This window comes from Dendrobates tinctorius, unplaced genomic scaffold (genome assembly GCF_039654945.1).
Source record: "Dendrobates tinctorius isolate UK_male_01 unplaced genomic scaffold, ASM3965494v1 ptg000028l, whole genome shotgun sequence".
NCBI lineage: Eukaryota > Metazoa > Chordata > Amphibia > Anura > Dendrobatidae > Dendrobates > Dendrobates tinctorius.
Window position 1 is genome coordinate 40,704,630 of NW_027361696.1, and position 24,644 is coordinate 40,729,273.

At 44.2% G+C, this 24,644-nt stretch overlaps 1 protein-coding gene across 1 annotated transcript; it reads right to left on the reverse strand.

Annotated features, from left to right (window-relative positions):
• Positions 1-117: 117 nt before the first annotated feature.
• Positions 118-23,329, reverse strand: LOC141085317 (sialic acid-binding Ig-like lectin 14). The gene is made up of 10 exons (XM_073570597.1): positions 23,224-23,329; positions 20,813-21,178; positions 19,571-19,837; positions 10,446-10,481; positions 7,984-8,232; positions 6,594-6,629; positions 6,079-6,132; positions 3,310-3,432; positions 1,847-1,902; positions 118-814 (listed from the first exon to the last, which is right to left on the reverse strand). Exons 1-10 carry the CDS (start codon positions 23,291-23,293, stop codon positions 800-802), a joined length of 1,272 nt encoding a protein of 423 aa, XP_073426698.1. The 5' UTR covers positions 23,294-23,329; the 3' UTR covers positions 118-799.
• Positions 23,330-24,644: the final 1,315 nt, after the last annotated feature.

Here is a 24,644-nt window from a genome sequence, read left to right on the forward strand (position 1 = left end):
AAAGTGGGGGGAAAGATAAATATGATGCAAACACATACAAGAATGAACCAATAGTCATTTTATTTAATTCATTTTTTTATATTACAAAAATAACTTCTATCAGTTAACTGGCAGCGACAGAATATAGGATTCATCAAAAATATCTATATATTTCCTTACATCACAGCCCGAGGAGCTCACAATCTAATTCTCTGCCCCCTCAGGTGAGAACCCATGTCATATTTAATATTAAAGTTACAAAAAAATCAAACAAAATATTATTTTTAATTTATATTTATATTTTTTTTACTATTTATTTATTCTTGAACTGGAATTAAGGGCTAGGATTTAAAATTGTAATTGTATTTTTGGTCAATGTTTTGTACATTTTTGTTTTTTTTTATTTTTACTTTACTTCTTGGTTCCTATAAAGAACTTGATCACAGTCTTGCAACATACAGTAAGGCTGACGTTCTAATATGAGGACCATGCCATGGCAAATCATTGGCACCCTATGATTGCTGGATGCAGTCACCCATCTACTGGGTATAGTGCAGGCTCAGCTGCTGAGCCCGTACCATACACTCACAACTTACGGGGGGACGATTACTTTTTACATCAAAAAGCGGTTAAAAATCTTTCATTTTTAATATGAAAAACAATCCCAATCCTTCAGCTTCTAGCACTGAACCTAATTCTCCTTTAAGTGGTGGCCTCAGAGATTATATATAGACAGATATTCATCTCTTCATCTGGCAGGAAGTGGTCGATGTCACACTTCATTAATCCCAAGAGTTCATTCTGTGAATTACTTTTTTATCTATTCATTTAGATTCTGCAAAGAGGAAAAATAGCAAAGAAAAATGCTAAATAGTTACTTCAACATAGCAAAATTATTTTAAATTTAACTTTTTTAAAAAATGTTGAAAGTCACCACTAGGAGGTGCTCAATGTATTTATATTTATAAACCTAATACTGAACTCATTTGGAGCTGTAATACAGTGATCTCCCATTAGTGGCTGCTGTATAACATCTGTATGCAGTGAGCTCCCTCTAGTGGTGGCTGTACAACATTTTATGTATTGACTGCCCTCTAGTGGTGGCATTATAGCATCTGTATATAGTGAGTTCACGCTAGTGGAGACTATAAATCTGTATGCAGTGGGCTCCCCCCAGTGGTGGCTGTATAACAACTGTATGTAGTGGGCTCCCCCTAGTGGTGACTGTATAACATATATATGTAGTGAGCTCCCCACAGTGGTGACTGTATAACATCTGTATGTAGTGAGCTACCCATAGTGATGACTGTTTAACAACTGTATTCAGTGGGCTTCCCCTAGTGGTGACTGTATAACTTCTGTATGCAGTGAGCTCCCCTAGTGGTGACTGTATAACATCTGTATGTAGTGTGCTCCTCCTAGTGGTGAGTATATAACAACTGTATGCAGTGGGCTCTCCCTAGTGGTGACTGTATAACATCTGTGTATAGTGAGCTCCCCCCTAGTGGTGTCTGTATAACATCTGTATGTAGCGTGCTCCTCCTAGTGGTGAGTGTATAACAACTGTATGCAGTGGGCTCCCCCTAGTGGTGACTGTATAACATCTGTATGAAATGTGCCCTCCCTAGTGGTGTCTGCAGATATATGCTATGACGCTATGTAGTCTATCTCTAGAGTGGGTGTTTACCACCAGGTACATAGTATACAACTTATTAAGTGCATGACAAAATATTAATATGGAAATATAGAGATTGGATGATGCCGGTGGTGTAATTGTGTGTGTCTTACAGTAAGTCAGTGGATTATCAGTTTCAGCAGAATATACAGTGTGTAGTATGTATATAGAGGTAAATATATTATCCCCTACCTTGTACATAGAGGCCGTCCCCTGAGTCCTGAGCTCTTCGCCATTGCTTATGATTGCTACAAACACACAGTGTTGGAAATATTAAGGTGATTTACAAGTGGAAATTACATCACAAACGTCCTGCAACAATGTATCAGGCCCCTAATCTGGGGAGACCCTGCTCCTGCCACCACTTTACTATCAGCTCCCAAATATTGCCACCCATGTCTTCATGTTGTGCTTCTCACTAGACTGAATGGGTCACTGCCCCCCACACGGCCAGCACACTCTTCTCCTCAAATACTCTGTGCTGCTGTGCATTGCTCTCGGTATGTAAGTTTTAGCCTGTGACCTGTCACTTGTCTTGTCTCCCCTCCTCCCATCATGCTTCTCTCCTTGTCTGCTGCCTTACTTTCAAAAATATCACCATGACTGCACAAGTCACCACAATAATAACATCACATTCATCTCCTGCGGTCACTTCTGTCTCCTCAATTATCGGTGTCGTATTCTCAGAGCTCTAACCCCTGTATTCTATTCCCAGCACTCTAATGTGAGTGCTCTATCCTTTGCACTCTGTTCCCAGTGTGTTATTCTCTGTATTATATTTTGTGTTCTTTATACCGAGCACTAGATTTTTTCGTTCTGCTATCATTCCTCTATTCTGAGCACTCTATTCATTCTGAGCACTCTATTTACTGCATCCTATTTCCTGCACACCTGAACTCTATTTCCTGTACTCCATTCCAAGGACTCCTGCACTCTATTTCCTATACTTTACTTCCTGCATTCTATTCCAGCACTTTATTACCTGCACTTCATCCCCAGTAATTCACTCCTATCATTCTTGCACTCTATTCCCAGCACTCATTCACTCTAATCCTTGCACTTCATTCTCAGCACTTCTGCACTCCATTCCCGTACTCTATCACCTGAACGTCATCCCCAGTAATTCATTCCCATTATTCTTAGTCTATTCCCTACACTCTATTCCATGCACTCCTGCATAATATTCCCTGCACTCTATTCTCAGTACTCCTGCATTCTATTCCTAGCACTCCATTTCCTGCGCTATATTTCCTCGACTCCATTCCAAGGACTCCTGCACTCTATTTGCACACTATATTACCTGCACTTCATCCCCATCATTCTTGGATTCTATTCCCAGCACTCTGTTCTCAGTGCTTCCTTCCTAGCACTCTATTCCCAACATCATTTTTTTTTAATCAGTCCTCTATTCCCTGCATTTTGTCACCCTGTCCCCTGCACATTATGCCCAGCACCTTATTCCCAGTGCTCCCACACGCCATTCCTTGCACTCTGTTTCCAGCACTCGGGCACTTTCTTCTCCGCGTTCTATTCTGTGCACTCTATTTTCATCACCCTGTTTCCAAATACTTTACCCCCTCCCATTAAAAACAGGGCTACCTCACCATCTGAGACGTTATACCCTACAGACACTGTATTTTACACTGGATTTTTACCTCTTTGATGTTTTTCCATATTCCTCATAACGAAGCAGAAAAGAGCCAGGGCGATCAGCGAAAGGATGAGGATGTTCGCAGCGATGAAGGCTCCGAGAAGAGTCAAGTCAATATACCTGGAATCTGAGAAGGTCGGTTATCATCATGTAACAAAAAACTAACAATATACCAAAGCGAGGCTTCTCTAATATAGAAGTGCCTACAACCATCCCATCACCCTCAGCCTTAATGACTCTCCCCATTAATCCATTAACTTCAACTTTGCCCATTGGGGCAGAGCTATAACAGTGACTCCAGCTCCTTTACATTGCTCTGTGGATTCTAATGTGCAGTAGTTACGGAAAGTATTCAAACCCCTTTAAATTTTTCACTCTTTGTTTCATTGCATCCATTTGGTAAATTCAAAAAAGTACATTTTTTTCTCATTAATGTACACTCTGCACCCCATCTTCACTGAAAAAAACAGAAATGTAGAAATTTTTGCAAATTTATTAAAAAAGAAAAAATGAAATATTGCATGGTCATAAGTATTCAGACCTTTTGCTCAGTATGGGGTAGAAGCACCCTTTTGAGCTAGTACAGCCATGAGTCTTCTTGGGAATGATGCAACAAGTTTTTAACACCTGGATTTGGGGATCCTCTGCCATTCTTCCTTGCAGATCCTCTCCAGCTCTGTCAGGTTGGATGGTGAACGTTGGTGGACAGCCATTTTCAGGTCTCTCCAGAGTTGCTCATTTGCGTTTAGGTCAGGGCTCTGGCTGGGCCTGTCAAGAATGGTCACAAAGTTGTTCTGAAGCCACTCCTTTGTTTTTTTAGCTGTGTACTTAGGGTCATTGTCTTGTTGGAAGATGAACCTTCGGCCAAGTTTGACATCCAGAGCACTCTGGAAGAGGTTTTCATCCAGGATATTCCTTACTTGGCCGCATTCATGTTTCCTTCAATGGCAGCCAGTTTGTCCTGTCCCTGCAGCTGATAAACACCCCTATAGCATGATGCTGCCACCACCATGTTGCACTGTTGGGATTGTATTGGGCAGATGATGAGCAGTGCCTGGTTTTCTCCACACATACCGCTTAGAATTATCACCAAAAAGTTCTATCTTTGTCTCATCAGACCAGAGAATCTTATTTCTCATAGCCTGGGAGTCCTTCATATGTTTTTTAGCAAACTCTATGTGGGCTTTCAATTGTCTTGCACTGAGGAGAGGCTTCCATTGGGCCACTCTGCCATAAAGGCCCAACTGGTGGAGAACTGCAGTGATAGTTGACTTTGTGGAACTTTCTCCCATCTCCCTACTGCATCTGTGGAGCTCAGCCACAGTGATCTTGGGGTTCTTCTTTACCTCTCTCACCAAGGCTCTTTTCCCACGATTGCTCAGTTTGGCTGGACGGCCAGGTCTAGAAAGACTTCTGGTGGTCCCAGACTTCTTCCATTTAAGGATTATGGAGGCCACTGTGCTCTTGGGAACCTTGAGTACTGCAGAAATTCTTTTATAACGTTGGCCAGATCTGTGCCTTGCCACAATTCTGTCTCTGAGCTCCTTGGCCAGTTCCTTTGACCTCATGATTCTCATTTGTTCTGACATGCACAGTGAGCTGTGAGGTCTTATATAGACAGGTGTGTGCCTTTACAAATCAAGTCCTATCAGTTTAATTAAACACAGCTGGTCTCTAATGAAGTAGTAGAACCATCTCAAGGGGGATCACAAGGAAATGGACAGCATGTGACTTAAATATGAGTGTTTGAGCAAAGGGTCTGAATACCTATGACCATGTGATATTTAAGTTTTTCTTCTTTAATAAATTTGTACATTAATGAGAAAAAATGAACTTTTTTTGAATTTGCCAAATGGCTGCAATGAAACAAAGAGTGAAAAATTTAAAGGGGTCTGAATACTTTCTGCACCCACTGTGTCTCCTGACTAATTTGTGATATCAAGCTATTTCCATCCAACTCACACTTTACACTGTAGGTTTGATCAGTTGTAGTACATCTTAAAGTGAGCCTGTCAGCTGTTTTAGCCGCTAAAAGATACTGCCACCGCCTTTCAGGGCTTATCTACAGCATTCTATAATGCTGTAGCAAAGCCCCCGATCCGACCTGCAAGATAAGAAAGATACATTTTATTATACTCACCCTGGGGGGCGGTCCGGTCTGATGGGTGTCGCAGGTCTGGGTCCGGCGCCTCCCATCTTCTTGCGAAGGTGCCCTCCTACTTTGCTCATGGCTCCCTGGCATTGCGCTCCTGCGCAGGCGTACTTTTCTCTATCCTGTTGAGGGCAAAGCAGATTCCTGCAGTGCGCAGGCGCTAGGCCTCTCAGACCTTTCCCGGAACCTGCTCTCTACAGGACTTAGGTGTGCCCTCAGCAGGGCAGATAAGTACGCCTGTGCAGAAGCACGATGCCGGGAGCCTGTAAAGCAAGCAGGAGGGTGGCGTCGCAAGAAGATGGGAGGCGCCGGACCCGAACCTGCAACACCCATCTGACCGAACTGCACTGGACGGCCCCCCTGGGTGAGTATAATGAAACTTATTTTTCTTATCTTGCAGGTCAGATCGGGGCCTTATCTACAGCATTATAGAATGGCAATGGTGGATATTAAGTAAGTGAAAGTGAAAGTCACTGGCTAATTATCCAGGAGAATTTTAATATTCGGCTCTGCTGATGGCAGCATTGGCTAATGGGCAAAATTTCACCATGGAATTCAAAATTCCAATTTTGATATGGCAGCATATCCAAATCTAATCTACTGATAATAATGAGCACTTACCACACTGTGGGGAGAGCACCGTCACAATTTCTGGAGCTGGAGGTTGAGATGTCTCTGTAATGACATGAGATGAATTTACAATGTACATCCAAAAAGGTTTTTTAGTCATTGCCCCCATCTCCTAATACAGGATGATTGCAAAGTGAAGATTGATTGGGACCTCCAGCTGTAAGGGAACCAAGCATTTACCAACAGCACCCCTACAGGGCAAATAAAGAATTACAGAGTTTTTACTAAATTCTATGTACATCTGTGTAATTTCCTGGAATTCTTTTTAGCAGTACTTATTTATTTTTATTTTTTTTATAGATGAGGGTCCTTGATATAAAAACTTCTCCCCTTCTTTTTTTTTAAATTATTTTCTACACCAGTCAAGGTTATTAACAAAATAATATGGAAAAATTTAGTTGCAGCACGGTGCCCAAACAGGTGTGTAAAAAGGAGCATGAGCAGGGATTTTTACGGAGCTCAGAATAAGGGTGTTCTATTTGGCCTTTAAAGCAAAAAGAACTTACCAAAGAAGAGATTGGCATCTGGTTCTTCACTTTTGGCTGTAACATAAAGGCAATAAAATAATTAACCTAAGTCCCAACATGAGTTCAAAGTATCAGAGTTGCCCTATCAGGTCAATAACAGTTACAGGGTTATGGCAGAAAGCAGTGTCACTATTAAGTTCTGAAAAGAGAAGTTATGTAAGAGTCCCATTAGATCACCAGGGAAGTCCTCTGCTCCACTAGGACTAGTCGGAAATCTATCACACTACCAGAATCGTCTACAGAATCCTCAAGAATAGAGATTAAACCACTGATTTGCCAGGAGTGCACATTTACCCCTGAGCACCAAGAAAAGGGGAATAGCCGAAAATTATAAAAATTGGGTCGTAAATCATTGGATTGCCCAAGAAAATTACACTGTGGCATTGGATCTCTATGAATTGACTTTGTAAAAAGTCAACCAAAGATGGTGTTCCTCAAGAAACAACCATTGGGATGAACACATCCCAATATTTGAGGTGTCCAGCTCCTGTTTCTGGCAGAGAAGTGTCCAAGAGTCACCAGCAGGTGAGTAAGAAATGGAATTAGGCTCTCACATCAGCCTTCGTGGCAAGAACTGCAACCGGACAGGTCAGTCCTTGCGATTGTTGTCCGTACAATTGATCAGACTTTGATTGTTTTTTTATGACAGATTTAGATTTTATGTGATTCATGTTTTGGGTGAAAATCCCTTTTAAAAGCGAAGTGTAAATGTGTACAAATAGGTATAAAAACATTGGAATATATCTTATCAGAGAAATCTGCTTCTCTCTCCACTTATGAGCCACTTTTTTCACTCCTCCTCATTTCCTGAAATCACTTTCCTGAAAAAATCCCAAGCTCAAATCCATCTTTGGCTCAAGGCAAGATGGACTGCAATTACAATGAGGTGTCAGATAACATTTCTTATGCTCTATAGAGAGGGAAGGTAGGAGGAGGAGTGAGGAGCAGGGTGAGAAAGCAAGCAGAGGGAGACACAGGAGGATACATTCTGGAAAGTATGTTTTCTTATTCCAGAGACGAGATCACATCTACACTGCTCACTTCTTTGGGATACGAGCAGGAATTCATCTCTATGTGTTGAGTATGTGAGACATAATAGCAGCTTGTCTCCTTCCACCAGCTCAAAGTCAGGTGCAAATTCAAAATAATGTCTGGAAACTGGTGAAAATTCTAGATGCAAGTCATAAACTGACCAGGAGTAGTGTTCTTCCTCATGTTCTCACACAGTTTCTTCTGAAAAGTTACTTGAAAATATATTTCCCCTTTAAGTTAAAGTATTCTCCGAGCTTTGACCTGCAACCTTACTCATTCCCTCTGTGATACTCACCACATTCCCATGAATATTGTTACCCTATCACCCAACACTTACGTTGCAAAGCGACATCAACAAAGTCACTGGTATCCCCGTGTAGATTCCATGCGGAGCAGCTGTATGTATTAATATCACTGGATGTTATGTCCATCAGATACAGCTCCAGCCCCTTTCCAGTCACACTGCTGACCACGGTATTCTCTCCCTTCGTCCAAGTCACGTAAGCTGCTGGGTTACTGATAACCGAGCAATTGAGGATCACAGAATCCCCTTCATTCAGTACAACGGTGTGATTTCTTATGAGTCCTGGAAAAGAAGAAGTATAAAACTAAGAATGTAACAAATGTAACAAATATCAGCAATATTTACAAACAGCAACCATAAAGTAAGCAGCAGAGAGGAGGGGTGCAAATAATAGGAAAGCCCACAAATGTATCCTTCCACCTGTCAATCAAAAAGGCAGCTTGTCTACTGTGGCCAATTCTTGTCTAGTGAGGGTACGTTGCCTAACACACAAGGGTTCTCTGTAGAGAAAGGCGAGTTGATTCAAGGAGAATTTGCTTCAAGTTACATGAAAAATTTGGATTTGCCAGAAATTGAAATTTGAATTTGATGCATTTAAGCAAAATGGCAGGCAGTTTGCTGCATTGTTTTTAACGTCAGGTAGAGGCGAAAATTTTCATATATATGTCAAGTATTGTGAGTGACAGCCCATTCAGCCAATCTAAGGCAGTATTGTGATTGACAGTCCTGCTGTCCACTCAGGCTGGTCTTGTGAGGTTTCCTCAGGTGTCACCCATTCAGGGTGAATACCTGGCTATTTAACTTGCTGGCAATGGTTAGACCATTGCCAATTGTAGTCCTGCTCTGTGATGTATTAGCTCTGTACTCTTATACTCTGATCTTTGTTGCCCGTACCTTGGGTTTTCCAATTGATTACTCATTTGTATTACCCCTTTTGCCTCTGAACCTAGTTACCTGACCCCGGTCTTTACCTCTGACTATTCCTTTTTCTTATCCCTTTTTCTTTGACCTTCCTGGCATTTGACCTTAGACTCCTTGACTTCCCTGCTTCATGGCTTGTCCTTCAGAAGTGACTCAGCTTCATATATAATATATATTACACTCTACTTGCCCTTGTCTGCCTTGGAGTCGCAGTACCCTGCCCAGTTGTTCCCAGTTTGATTCCTCCCTGTGGCCACATCTTTTCTTCCATCCTTACTCCTTGGAGCCTCAGAGTGATGGAAGCGGGTCAGCAAAGCACTGGGTGGGGAGCTGCAGCAAGGTGAGCCTAATATTATTTTATTTTTTTGGGTACATTCCCACAATGAGCTTTTTGGTGCGTTTTTGAAGTTGCAAAATTTCTTCACCCCATAAGTAAAATAGGTTACTTGAATTTTGTCAAAAATCCGCAAAATCAAAAACCTCACTGATTTTTATACTTGTGGCTCTAAGGGTCCCGTTACATTTAGCGATGCACCAGCGATCTCGACAACGATAAGACCTGGTCAGGATCGTTGGTGCATCACTAAATGGTCACTAGTGAGCTGCCAAACAGGCAGATCTCTCCAGCGATGCAGCAGCGATACAGCGATCCATCGGGGGTCGCTGTTACCTGTCACAACGCAGCGATCTGACGACTTCCACCTGTGTCCATGAGTTCTGCATCGCCAACGACGTCGCTAGTCGGCGCCGAACACAGCGATGCATGCCGGCCAGCAGGACACCAACGGCGAAAAAATGGCCCAGGCCATTCGAGCGCGATCAGCGATATCCAGCGGGGGCGGCGGTCGTAGGTATGTGTCACAAAATTGTGATCTCGCTAGTGATCTCGCTATGTGAGAAAGGCCCTTAAAGAGGCCTCATAACATAACATGTCTTTGTCCAGCAATTCCATTTGCAATTTGGTGCAAATTCAATTTCCTGTCAAAATTTAGGCCTATCTGGAGAATCAAATTTCGGCAGGAATTAATTGAACTGATCATAGGTGTTTGGCTTCGTGCTGTTACTCTCTGATGTGAGAAAGGCAGATAGAGCTGCATCATAGAGTGTCCGGACATAGAGTAGCCGTAGTGAGCACACAGAGCATTAGCGAGCCTACATGGCATTTCGTAGCTCATTTTTATTTGCAAAGCGCTGCTCTGAAGCTGGCCAAATCACTGTCTCCTCTGACACTGCAAAAGCAAAGCTGTCTCTAGTTGCAGCATCTAAGATTGCACAGTTCAGACTAGCAGCACAGCATTGCTGCTAGTCTGAACTGTCAATCATCAGGTACTCACTTGAACCCTTACAAGCAGGAGGCAGAGGAGCGGTGCGCTCAGGATGATGGAAGAATACAATAACCCTGTAACCACGGAATGTTTTGTACGCCATCACACAAGGTATATATAGACTTTCCACATATTACTCTGGTTGATCTAAGCCAATAGTCACAGTTTGGTAAAGTAGCAGATCGAAAAATCTGCAGTACCATGCACTCGGCAAAAAGTCCATGCACAAAAGAAGAAGCAAATCATTACCTGAGGGGTCAATAAAAATATCTATGGATGGTGGATCTAAAATAATGCAGAGAAATAAAGTAAATATAATGGAGGCAAAGCAAATTGCAAGAATATGAAGTATCAATGACAAAGCAAATATCACTAGGAAAATGAACAGCAACAAAAATGCCATGACCAAAAATGATGAGCGAGGTGAAAGTCTCCAAAGTAAAAAAAAAAAAGAAGACTAATACTATATACATGACATTAAAAATGTATCAAACTAGAAATCAAACAATGGGACTCAAAACAAGAAAGGGGAAAGCAACATATATCAATCTTTCCCTTTCAGAACAAAATTAATGCTCCATTTTGTGTTTTAGAAACTTAAAATTGATAAACAAATCTGATCTGACTGATATCATATTTTGACAGAGCAAATAACTCTCCAATACAGACACAACTAAGAAACAGTTACATAGAATATCTACAGTCAATGATGATCCTACCAGCAGAATAGTGAGTGCAGCTCTGAAGTATAATACAAGAGGTAACTCAGAATCAGTACAGGATCAGTAATGTAATGTATGTACACAGTGACTGCACCAGCAGAATAGTGAGTGCAGCTCTGGGGCGTAATACAGGATGTAACTCAGGATCAGTAATGTAATGAAAGTACACAGTGACTGCACCAGCAGAATAGTGAGTGCAGCTCTGGGGCGTAATACAGGATGTAACTCAGGATCAGTAATGTAATGAAGGTACACAGTGACTGCACCAGCAGAATAGTGAGTGCAGCTCTGGGGCGTAATACAGGATGTAACTCAGGATCAGTAATGTAATGTAGGTACACAGTGACTGCACCAGCAGATTAGTGAGTGCAGCTGTCAGCTGCTGCTCATTTTGATAATTATGGGTGTGTTTGCTGCTGATCCTGCTGTGTGCGCCTGAACTCCTGAGAACCATCACCTCTCCACCCAGGGACATGCTCTCTCTCCTACCCAGGGAGGGAGTGGGCTTCCTGGGATGAGTGAAGGAGGCAAGTCCCAGGCTTCTGTTTCCCGGTCCAGGCCGGCGGGGGGCAGAAGAAAGTAGCAACTGGCCTGCACATCATCAGAGGACTCGGGTGAGACGCTCCACCAGGAGTTGCAGAAATGTCGCTCCTACTCCCCCCAAGTCAGCAGAGACCCAGAGAAGCCACAAGGCTTTCAGCATGGAAGAGAAGCTTGCTAGCAGCGTGCAAGATGGCAGTCCTTCCGGAGGAAAGCTGAGTGCTCACGGAGGTGAGGCTGACCTCAATGAGCAAGGTTAGGGGCTGCACCTATGACTCCCGGGTCATGAGCCACCTCCATGAGTATGAAGAGGTGAGTAAGACCATCAGGAGGCTTCGGGAGGAGCTGCACTGCACAAGTGCCAAAGCTGCAGGTTCCTCCAAACTCAGGCAGAGCTAAAGAGGCTGAAGCTTGAAATTAATGAGCTGCAGGTGAGGAAAGCTTTTATTAGAGAAAAAGTGGACAATTTAAAGAAAAATTGCTCAATGAAGACAGATTCAGAGATATGGCTGATAATAGAGAGCAAAGGCAGATGGGGCTGCAGCCTGAGAGCCAGGTGGATGATGATGATGAGGATAATGACCAGCAGAAAGCCCCACCTGGCAGCCTGCAAAGTCACCTGCAGGCCACGTGAAGCGAGCTCCCTGCAGGACAGGCGACATTGGCATCTGGTCACAGTTCTGCTGGCTCTGGGGATGACAGTGACAACAGCGTCCAGAGAGGGGCTCTAATGGCAGCGATTAAGCTCCTGGAGTCCCCAGTGTGCCTTCAGAACTTCCATCTTGGTGATGATTTACCAGAAGAATCACCTGGGGGCCAGAAGAAAAAGGCAAGGAAGATCAAGCCAAAGCTGCAGGAAGCGGTAAGCTACATGTATGCCCCCCTCCGTGTACCTCCTGATTCGGCTGCAGGGTCAGCTTGCTGTATAAGCCTCGTTGCCCAGCCCAGCCCGGGTTCTGCTGTGGATCCAGTGCTAAGGCATGGGGAGAGTACAGAGCACGGTAGTGAGGCACAGAGCTCTGTCTCTACTTGTAGTAGCAGGGACGTAGCAGGAGGTGCATCAGCCGAGAGGTTGGGCAGTGAGGGTGGCCTGGCAGTGGGCAATCAGTCAGGCCACAGTACTGTGGCGCGTTCCTCAGTGGGATGGGGGAGCGGCCCAGTGTCGGGGGCAGCTCCAGTAGCCTCGGCGCCCCTGATTGCTGTTGCCACTGATCACTTAGTTGAGAAGCGGTGGCAGTGTGAGGGGGTTGTCGGGATAGGGCATTCCGATCCTCTCAAAGACCTATTTTGTGTTGGCGCCGCTGGTCAACAAGATACTGATATAAAGGATCAGCTTTAAACTGTTAAACAGCGGAAATTACCAGCTGATAATGCGGAGGGTACATGTAAGACCAGGGGTGAGGTCGGCTTCAGTTCTGTGGAGGAGACTGAGCCCCATGTGCCTGATGATGAGGAGGCCAAAATGTCACCCCCTGTTGTCACTGGTCCAGCAGGAGTGAATGTGGTGGGGGGAATGAATGAGGAAAATTCTTTCTCTAGTGGTGTGGTTGCTGGTTTGGTGGAGTGTGAGGGGGGTTATGGAGGTGGGTAATAATAGTACTGTTGGTGATGATATGGTCACTGGTCCGGTTGCCCCCCAGTGGAGGCAGCACCTGCTAGTAGTTATGCCACTGTCACCTCCGGGGGAAATAGGGCGTCCGCGTTTCCAGACTCTGGGGATGGCATGTTGCACCGGCGTCTCCTGGAGGCTCTAAAGAAGACAGAGCGATCACTAATGGTTGAGGGTCAAGAGGTTGATCTATCCTTCTGGCTAGAGATGCATGGCCTTGGGGCCTTCCAAGAGCAAAATGGTGGGGATACAGTGTGGTCCCTCCCAACAGCTGGGCCGGGTAGTGTGCATAGGAATGTGGTCCATTTTCGGTGGAGGGGCAGTGATGTGTGTCCTCCAAGGTCTAAGGTTGTGGAGCTCCTGCTGAGGATGGGCTTCAAGGCGATTGACATCTACACCTTGATACATCCCTATTCCATGCCTGAGTTTGATGTCAGCTTTGTTCGGCCAGAGGGGCTTGAGCTCTTCTGGTCGAATTATGAGTTGGCAAAAAATGAGCCAGACTGGCGAGACTTTGCCATTCAGGTGGTGTCTCGACAAAATTAAGTCAAGAAAGTGACCGTGATGACTTGTAACGAGTCGCTTTCTTGTTATGACATCATGAAGTGGCTTGGCCCATATGGAGAGGTGGTGGAGATGCCAAAGAAGAACTGTGATGAGTTTGGTATCTGGTCAGGGGCCTGGATGTTTATGGTAAAACTTAAGTGTTCAGGTAGTACGGTTGCCCACATTCCATCATCTGCCTTCCTGGGTAGGGATCATATCCAGGTCTTCTACCAGGGACAACTGAATCTCTGTCACAGGTGCGGCGACCCCACACACTTCAGTGCAAATTGCACTGTACAGAAATGTGCATTGTGTGGGGATGTCAGCCATCTTGCTGCATATTTTGTGGAGATTAGGTGCCTCCTGTGTGGTGAATTAGGTCACCCATTCAGCCTTTGTCCTCGCTCCTTTGCTAATGCAGTTATGACCCCGGTGGGAGAAAACCGTGAGGCTGATTCTGCTGGGGACGGGACAAGCTGGGGTGAGGGAGCTGAGGGGCCAAGGAGGAAAAGCAATAAAAAGACACCTGCCCAGCTGAGGCGTCTAGACAGGCGCAGACAGGAGAGGGAGCTGGGCGAGCCCCGGGCTACTGAGGTGGCCCCTTTCCTGGACACCAGTCTTGCTGCTGAGGCCCCGAGGGATGATGAGTTGAACGAAGAGGTCAGGAGGATCCACAGGGACGAAAGTGCCACTGCCTCTGAATCCTCCCATTATGAAACTATGGATGAGGAAAATAGGCAGTGGCAAGAACACAAGCATAAGCTCGGCACCAAAAAAAGAGAAAGAAGGGAGATAAAACAACTTCTCCCGCTCTGACCAAGGTACCAAGGAAGGAAAAACTGACTCCCCTCTGGTTGTTCTTTCTAACCGGTTCCAAGCCCTTGAGAACATCTCTTCCTCTGAGGAGGAAGTTGAGGGTGAGGTTCCGGCTTTGGCAGGGCTTATAGGGGTGCCGAGTCTTCTTTTTCTGGGAATGTAAGGTCCTTGGAGGGAGGGACTGGCCAAGAGTCCGGAGACGAGTACGATAAAAAGAAAAAGCTTGTGGGAATGGACACCTCTGTGTCATTAAAAAGGGGGAAGGATTCCTCCTCCCCTTAGGTAGAGGATAAGGGAAGTGGGAAGAAGAAAGCCATTTAACTCAATCACCAATGATGGCGGTACCCACTCCATTGACGCTGACGTGCATTAATGTCGCCAGCATAAAGTGAAATACAGCTAGATTTTGCGGCCTTTGATTTTCTCAGCCATGTTGAAGCTGACATTTTCTTTTTGCAAGAGACCAGGCTGCCAAACATGGCAGACATGTTTAAAGCTAAGAGGAAGTGGAGACTCGGGCCCTCCTATTGGTCTCTTGTGGCCGAGCAGTATAGCGGAGTGGTGGTCCTTTTTACCGCACAGGTGGAATGCAGACTGGTTATTGAGTTAGAAATGGGGAGGTGCCTGATTTTAGATGTCCTCATGAAGGGACAAGAGCTCCGGCTCATTAACATCTATGGTCTCCAATCTAAGTGGGATCGGAAGTGTCTCTTTATGAGGATCAATCCCTACCTTTTTACAAGTCGGCAGGTTGTCTTTGGAGGGGACTTCAATACTGTCACGAGGCCATGAGATAGAGGAGGTTCCAGAGACAAGCTGACTTATGATAGTGTCACCCTTATCAGTATAGCTAGTGAGGCTTGCCTGGTGGATGTCCACATTCGGCACACCCCAGGCCACAAGGGATTCACCTATCATAGAGGTTATTGTAGGTGCAGAATTGATAGGTTTTATTTAAAGGAGGACGCTGTCTTTTCAGCAGTGTCTGTTGTTGAGGTGGAGTTCTCCGACCACTGTTTAATTTTGCTTTCTCTGAATGTTACAGAGACCCTCTGGATGGGAAGAGGTTTTTGGAGGCTCAATTCATCTCTCTTGGAAGAAGCGAAGATAAGAAAGTCCTTTAAGGATTTTCTTCAGAGCCAGGTACCCTTACTGGATCTTTGTAGTAGTAAGTCAGAGTGGTGGGAGATGTTCAAAAAAGGGTGGCAAGATTCTTCTGCCAGCTCTCGAGCCTCATGAGTCTGAGCAGGTACTGCCTGTATCAGGGTCTGAGGAGGAAACTCGAGCATCTTGTCTTAACTGTAGATAGTCGCAAGGAGATCTCCAGAGTCAAATCTTTGCTTATGAGGTGTTAGGTCAGTATGATAGACACGCATCTTTGTTTTTTGAGAGGGATTATGGGAAGTACTGCTCGCCCGACCCTTACAGAAACTGCAAGATATCAGTGAATAGTAAAGTAGTTACAGGACTGGTCAACACTACGGGGTTCCTAAGGCTATCCAGATCAGGGATCCTTGAGGTTGTAAGATCCTTCTACTTGCACCTCTTGATTGGGTTGAGATGTCTGCTTTCCTGGTTGAAGCTGTTCCCGAACCCGGGGTAGACCCCTCTCTTGATGTTTTGACAGAGATGATCAGGGAAGACGAAGTTAAGTTGGGGATTGAGGGGCTTGCCCCCCCAAAAAAAATATCGCCCAGTCCAGATGGCTTAACACCTGAATTCTATAAGACCTTTAAGGACGCTTTGATTCCCCTCTTGACTGAGGAATTCAATGTGTGTCTTTCCTCGGGCACTCTGCCAGTGTCAATGAGGAGGTCTGCCCTGATCATCTTGTCAAAGGGTAAGGACCCATCTTGAATTGAGAATTGGCATCCCATAGCGCTTTTCAATGCAGACAGGAAGGTTCTGGCAAAAGGTGCTGTTTAATCGGTTGGTGAAATTTGCAACCCGACTCCTTTTGGAGGCTTAGCATTACTCTGTTCCAGGCACAGCACATTTATTACTGTGCTCTGTGTCCAAGATGCAGTGGAGCAGGGTAGGGCTGGTCACTGGATCAGGCAAAAGCCTTTGAAGGGGTTAATCACGAGTACCTCTGGTTTATCCTTCTGAGATATGGCCTGCTGAGGGGGTTTGTCGATTGGCTTAAGACCTTGTACAGTGGGGCAGAGTTTCCTGCTTGTGAATGTTTCAATTGGCAGCTTTTTTGAGGTTGGTGTTCGACAGGGTTGTCCCTTGAGCCCGCTGCTGTACGTGTTTTGCGATTGACGCACTTCTTAGGAGGGTGGAGCGTGGACCGTTGGCTGGGATCGGGATGGACCGGGCAGCACCGAAAGCCATTCTGAGGGTGGTGGCGTATGCCAATGATGTCATGGTTTTAGTTTCCTTTCACGAGGAGGCAGGGTGGCTGATGTCAGAGGTAGATCGCTACACGGAGTCATCCGAGTCCTAGATCAACCAAGATAAGTGTGAGAGTCTCTGGCTGGGAGGAGGAGATCCTTGTTTTGATCTCCCAAACACCCTTCCAGGACCCAAAGTCTCTGCAAAAGTCCTTGTCATCTAATTTGGCCAGGGGGATTACCCAAAACAAAATTGGGACAGCAGGCTAGAGATCGCCACTCAGAAGGTGAACCAATGGAAGGGTTGGCCTTTGACCCTAACGGAAAGAGTAAACCTGATCAAAACTTACTGATTTATCTGGGCAGTGTGTGCATCTTGCCAGAGTTTCTCTAGACTCGGGTCTACAGTTTGTTCTTCCAAATGTTATGAGGGAATAGACTGAACCTGGTCAAGAGGGAGGTTACTTACCAGACGAGGAGACTAGGAGGGTTGGGTATGGTCAATCCTGTGGTATTCCTTGTGGATACCTTCATTAAGATCAATATTGCAAACCTCTGGAAAGAGAGGGCTCTTCCATGGGTATTCTCCTGTAGGGGATGAATTCAGCCTTTCTTCCAGGAATGGGAAACAGGAGGGCAAGTGAAGGATCTTTGCACACTACATGGACATCTTCTGGCTTACGCTACTTTGGTTCTGAAGGTATTTGCCGGCGGGCTCTGGGAATGTTGGAGATCAGGACTCTGCCAAGAAAACAAGAAAACTCCTTGACAATAGGGTTCTGTTCACCCATTTCCAGAGGCCTCAGGCGCTCAGGGATTGCCCAAGTTGGGATCTTGGGGTGGGTTTGCATCATTTGAATTCAATCACTATCCCCTTGAAGTTCAGTGTGTCAAGAGTGGGAGAAGAGTGTTGCATTGTCAATCCAACACAATGGGCAGCACTTTGAACACATTTTATAAGTGGTCATAAACTTGTAAATAACTCATGAAAGAATAAAGTTATGTTAAAACCAAGCACACCATTATTTTTCTTGGGGAATTCTCAATAAGTTTGATGGAAAAAATTGGAAAAAATAAAGTTGGATCCAAAATGGCCAACTTCAAAATGGCCACCATGGTCACCACCCATCTTGAGAAATTTCCCCTCTCCCATATACTAATGTGCCACAAACAGGAAGTTGACATCACCAACTATTCCCATTTTATTTAGGTGTATCCATATAAATGGCCAACCCTGTAGTTTGGGTTTATAGAGCAATTTGCTGGGATATTTTTATAAAAAAGTATAATTAAAAAGAGGGGAAAAGTAGAAAAGAAAAACCTCTGAAGATTTACCTTGGAATCGCGTGCATATAGTAAAATGTTGTCATTGAAATCAGAAAAGGCCGAGTGCCCGGGAAAAGGCTTTACTGAACTTTGTCTTCGTAGTCACAAGGAGCAGAGCCAAATCTGTGCAGAACATTTCAAGCTGGTAAGAATGTGATGCGATTGGTAAATCCTGACTCGTGACCTCAAAATAGCTGGAAATAAACTGTTTGATGATCAACGAGACGAAAGCGAATCGTTCTGTCAGACAATATCAGTAGCCATAACTCACCATCTGGTGCATTTATATCTACACTTCCCCTGAGGAGCTTTTCCTGGTATTTGCCTCAGATAGACGACCATGACTATAATACAAACATACTGTGACCTATGTCACCAATATTCTCCCGCGCGGCTCAATATGCATCTTATACAGCACGGCTCTGGATAAAAAATTATAACCATCTTCATTTTTCTATACATTGAAAAAACCTATGCCACCACATTCCATCCCAGCCGGTGACTGATGAAGAGCACTGCTTGGCCTACAGCTCTATACATCTCGAGAACTGAAGAGATCTAATCTCCACAAATCAGTATCAAAGGCACCCAATGTCAGAGACACCGCACTACACTTGCTCATAGAGCCAGTGCGCGTGTCCTGAGTACAGAAGCAGTGCTAAAAGTTACCTGGGGAGAAGGGCAGCAGAGGTGACCAGGCGTGCTTCAAACTATTAGTGTCAGGGTCCAGTCAGCGCTGGAAAGTAAAGAGGCACGGGACCTGCAGACACTGAAAATGAGCAAGCTGGCACAGGACCTATGGTCATGTGACTGCAAGGGGGCGGGGCTTAGCGTCCTGCTTTCAGATATGACAGGACACCATACAACAACTCAGAGTCAGGCAAAACGGAGGTCACAACAGTATGGGCAAACGAGGTACAGGAGGGACAAACAGACGGGTAGTCAGACAAAGCCAAAGGTCATACACAAGAGGGCGACGTGGTACCAAGGGGACAAGCAGGGAGAAGTCGGGTCACAAGCAGAGAGTCATACACGAGAGGTAGCGCAATACAAGAGGGGCAGGCAGAACTCGTAACAGGGACAGAACCAGATCACAACCGAGCAGGCAACAAGTTATCAGGCACAAGGCACATGTATACAAGAGATCACTTAACTCAGCCGAGGGCAGGAGTATAACTGACACCGGACCCAGGTCCAGTGAGCACTAAATAGCCTCCTTCTGCCAGAGAGAGGCAGCACAATTAACCCATAGTCTAACCAGGACGGGTCAAAGCGAAATCCCGTCCTGGATCATGACACCCAAGACATGAAGTTGGGATGAGTTGCAGATAAGTTCTCAGGTAGCTGCAAAAAGTAGCTCAATTTTTATGTTGCTCACCATCCTTTCTGATGGCACATTTAGAAGAAGCCATCTGGCAAGAAAATAAAAACCAAGGCAAGCCCAGGATGTCTACTTACAACCCTTCACATAACACATACATTGTACATCCAAGACCATCGTCTTCTGAGTTGTAGACCTCACGGCCGGATAGTTCACCGCGCAGGTAATAGACGTCTTGTGATCGCTCAGTAATGGAGTGAAGGTTACGCTGGATGATTTTCTCCACGGTCTATCCAGATTATCTTTCCACCATGTGATTGTCTGATCTGTTCCCTCACAACTCCCCGGAGGAGAACATGTCAGGGTCACCTCTTTGCCAACTCTCAGTTGACCCAAATTTGAAATTTGAGGTTTTTGTGTAAGATCTGTGGCATAAAAAATACAAAACGTTATTATTTTATTTTATCTTGGAAACTTTCAGGATGAATTGTCCAGCATTGAAAAAAAGAATGTGATTTTACTACTTTGGAAGTTGTTTATGCTATATGTGTCTTTGGACTTCTACCAGTGCCAAATTGCAACACTGGTCCTTTAAAGAGATACAGATGTAGCAAAGGTTAATATGGCACACAATGTATCGTTTTCATTACTTAACTTTCTGTGATAAGTTAAGAAACACATTAGCACTGTGCAAGCCTTTGACCAAAGTCGTTTTTTGCCATGCTACCCTAGTGAGATATTGTGTGAGTCAAGGTAATTTTTGGTACATCTGTATCTCACATTTACCAACACCAAACCAAAATACATTATACATTAGCTGTGGAAATATATTTCTGCATTTAGATATGAGCTGTCACCATAAAGTATTCTTCATCTCATTCTACACTGGAGGACCTCATTGTACAGCGGGGAGGAACATCTAATGTAGTTATGATTTCCCCATGTCAGCCATTGCGGTGTGTGCAAAATGACAGAAGGTGCAAATTCTGGAAAAATTATACTGAACACTGTAAAATGATCTCACTGCATAAAACTGTTTCAAAACAGGAGCTAAGATCAGAGCTGTCAATCATTTGGCAGTTCCGCCCCGGCGTAGATAATATTCAGAGTAAATATTGTTTCCAAACATTGCAATATTGTATCACCATGTTCCAATATGTTTTTAAAAACTCGAGATCAAAGCTGTCAATCATTTTACAGTTCTGCCCCCGCTTAGATAATATTCAGAATAAATATTGTTTGTAAATAATGCAACATTGTATCTCCATGTTCCAATATGTGTTTTAAAACTGGAGATCAGAGCTGTCAATCATTTTACAGTTCTGCCCACACGTAACTTTAGATGATAATAAATTGTATAACGCGTCATTAAAAAATGACTTTTGTACATTTAGTCTCACCTGTTACCAGAAGAGTTAATTTGTGTGATAAGTAGTTGTACTTAATCGGCATCTCTTTACTGCCTTCGATTCGGAAGAAATATGTCCCCGTGTCTTGTTTCCTGGCATCAGTGACTTTCAGGGTGCAGTCCCCGTTATCCGGATTCCCTATCACATGGAAATTCTCTTTCAGTATAGACACGGATGTGTTACTAGAGGCGATGTTGGTATCAAAGTCACTCTTCCAGTATCCAGTCGAATTCTTGAAGGTTGTGATATAGTCTGCAGTAAATGAGCAAGGTATTATTACGCACAGACCCTCCTGTACAGTGACACTTGGCTCCACCTGGATGGAGTAACCGTCCGGGGCAGTCTGACACCAGGAATCTGCAGGGAGGGGAACAAAAGCAAGAAAGTCATACATATAAATACATTTTGAGCTGTGAGTTTAAAGAAATTGGAATAATTGTAGACTGGTGTGATTAAGTCTACCACTGATTGCCAGAATGGGGAATTTCACCCCTTATTCTACCCTGGTTCTTTTTCAAGATAAAGTCCAGAAGGCATTGAGTTGAGCTTAAGATGACAAAACTTTCAGTACAATGAAGCTTGCTTTGACATCTCGGTTGCTGCCAATGCAAAGGGCAGCAGCTGGTTACAAACTCATCTCAACTGCTGCTCTCTGCAGAGAAAGTGACAGAGATAATAAAAGCTGCACTGTGCTCGTCCATGCTCTCATGCCATAAGATTTGCCCCAATTGTTTTTTAAGTATCTCTAACAGAAAACACTAAAGTTTTAATAAACTTGAAGATTTTATGTATTACGGTGTGACATAAAGGATGAGAATCCCCAGGGCTGTGTGGCATTTGTGCGTGTGGACTGTCATGTACTGTGTAAATGGGACCTTGCTGAATTGACCAGAAGAGGGAGAGATTCAGGAAGGATGTGTTTAGATGGTGCATCAGGTCACATGACCTTGATGACACAGATCCCTGGTATAAAAGGCCAGCTTGCAAAATGAGAGGAGATTTTGCACCAAGAGAAGGGAAGACACGGACATGTGTCAAGGAAGACGATGAGTTTGGGGTGCTAGACCATGGAAGGAAGCGTGAGACAGTGGATTGTGGCACACATGGAAGCAGAACCCAGGCGGTGCCATGCAATCTCCCGGAACCAGACTATGCAGGTCAAAACCTGACGACAAGATGTGGGCCAGGCAAGTTCTGGAACTAAGACTACACCAATCAAGGCCCAAACACCAGACCTGCGCTGGTCGAGCTCTTGGACCCATATGATGCCTGTCAAGAGCTGAGGCCCAGCCCTCATCCCATCGGGTATGAGAGCCATGTGCCGTTAGTGAAGCGCAAAAAATCCATGAGGAAACTCCGTTCGGGTGGATGCCTGTGATGGTGAATGGGAGGCATAAGTGGGCCAGGCTGTTGCTTCCAGCACTGACAAATGCTCCAGGGGTTGGCGTGTGCTAGCACAACAAACAGGGTGGGGGCTGGTTGCAAAGGTGGCCCAACGAGCCTTGTTAGACTTTTTCAGGAGGGCTTGCGGGATATTGTAAAGAATTGGAGACTCCCGCTAGGCCTGCACTAGACAAAGAAACAGTACAGTGACTCATGTAATTAGGATCACCAACCAAGTTAGAAAGTTATGACTATATAACAAGAAACTGTTATAATAGTAGAGTGAACCTGAATATTCATTGTATATCTGAATTGTATATTTCATGCTGTAATTATCTTGTTCTGTATTATTTACTGTTGCTATAGTTACCGCAATTTCCCACCACATTACGGGAATAAACAGCTTGATTAATTTCTTCCACCTTGTTCCTGTATCCGGTCACCTTCTTACATGTACATACTTTTTCTAACCCCAAATATTGTTAGGGAAGAATCAGACGACCATATAACTTGCACAGGGTTCACATTGCAAAGCTCTGACTGGCCAGCAGCTCTCCTCACCAGTATGTGACAGCTGCATAGAAATACATGCTGTCACACTCGAGTAGGGAGAGTCAACAGCCAGTCTGAGAATTGTGTTTTATGGCCGTCGACTCTTCCCTTAGGGTTAGGATTAGTGTTATGTACAGGTTTAGAGTTAGGGTAATAAAATAGTTATATAAAAATACTCAAACAGGTAATACAAAATGTAACAATATATAGCTTTATTTTTAAAGTTTCATGTTAGGTTCCAGAAAGAAGGTATATTTTCTCTGTAGCAAAAAGCACAAGATATCAAGAGAGTAAGTGGGCAAACCAGAATTACATCAGTATTTTTTTTTTTAAATACAAAATATGTCATAGAATGGAGAGCAAATGATCCATGGGTTCAGGGGTGGCAAAATTTCCCATGCCCTTAGTGCTACGCCACTGAATAAACCAAGTGTTTTTTTACATGACCAACGTTAGGTTCTACTTACACATCCAGAGCTGTGACAAAATGATAATTGCTAAATTCAGTCTGCATTTGCCGCTGCTTTCCAGCCTCATCTTGACATTGGCATGAATGTAGGAGTTTTCCTTTACGAGAGCTGAGAAACAAAAACATATGCAATATAAATATGCAGGATTTTTTCTTACTTGATGTTCATTCTACATCTTTGGCACTACAATATATTACCAAGATGGCCTGATTGGATTTTTTTTTTTTCATTTCAATTGAAGTCAACTTGATGATCAGGAGACGCTAGGAGTAACTTTGCCTTTGCCCAGAAGTGACTGCGGTTGGTAAGAGTTAGTATTACATGGACGGTAGAGATTAGCAGATCGCTTTGCGCGAGCCTGGTCCATGGTCAGTGCTTTCTGGCCAGTCGACTGGAGCTGCGTTGATTTCCTTACCCTCTGGGATCGAACCCAGGCTCAGCTAATGATTGTGTGCTGCAAAGATGATGTCACGCTAGGTTGGCAAGCGAAACATTGCATCGGAGAACCCGGTAACTGAGGAACTTTGTGCAGCTCCTGTCTATAAATTGAGAGACACGATTTCTAATGGAGATTAGAGAGCAAATATTTATTTTACTCACATGTATAGTGCCATTAATAACACTGTCCCCATTGGGGCTCAGACTCCAAAGGTCTTTGGAGTTTGGGAGGAAACCGGAGAACCCAGAAGAAATCCATGCAAACATGGGGAGAACATACAAACGACTAGCAGTTGTTGCCCTTGGTGGGATTTGACACCAGTTCCCCAGTGCTGCCCATATAATATTATTCATAATAATACAGACAAAATCATATAAACAGAACATAGTGCATACAGACAGTGTGTGAGGTGCAGGGCTATGGATGTGCTCACACAGTCATACATGAAAGACGGTAGAAAAGAAAAGGAACACAGAAACACCTTCGATACATTTGGAATCCTCCAGACACTAAATGTAACAAGGTGGGAAGAGTGCTGAGATGGGGAACATGCAAACAAACCACAGGAGAAGCCATATAGAAAACCTCAGCGACATAATCCTTGACTGGGGAGCTGGGACCCAAAACATTCATCTAACCTGAAATATAGCCAGCAATGACTGCATGTGAAGCAGGCTATGTTTACATGCAGCACTTTTGCAGCTTTCTTTTTTGTAAATAAGCAGCTGTGCTTTACAGAAGCAGCAAAACCTGCAAGATTTCAGAAATCTCATGCACACACTTGATTTATTTTCTGACGGAATTTGAGAATTGCCAACAAACCCAGTAAATATAATTAAGGCAAAAACTCAGAATACAAGTCATACACCAAAAGACATGAGTCTAAATTGCCAAATGTACAAATTTTATTAAACACAATGATATGATATACATCACTCAATAAAGAACATGAATAAAATAGGAATACTGCTATCCAAAT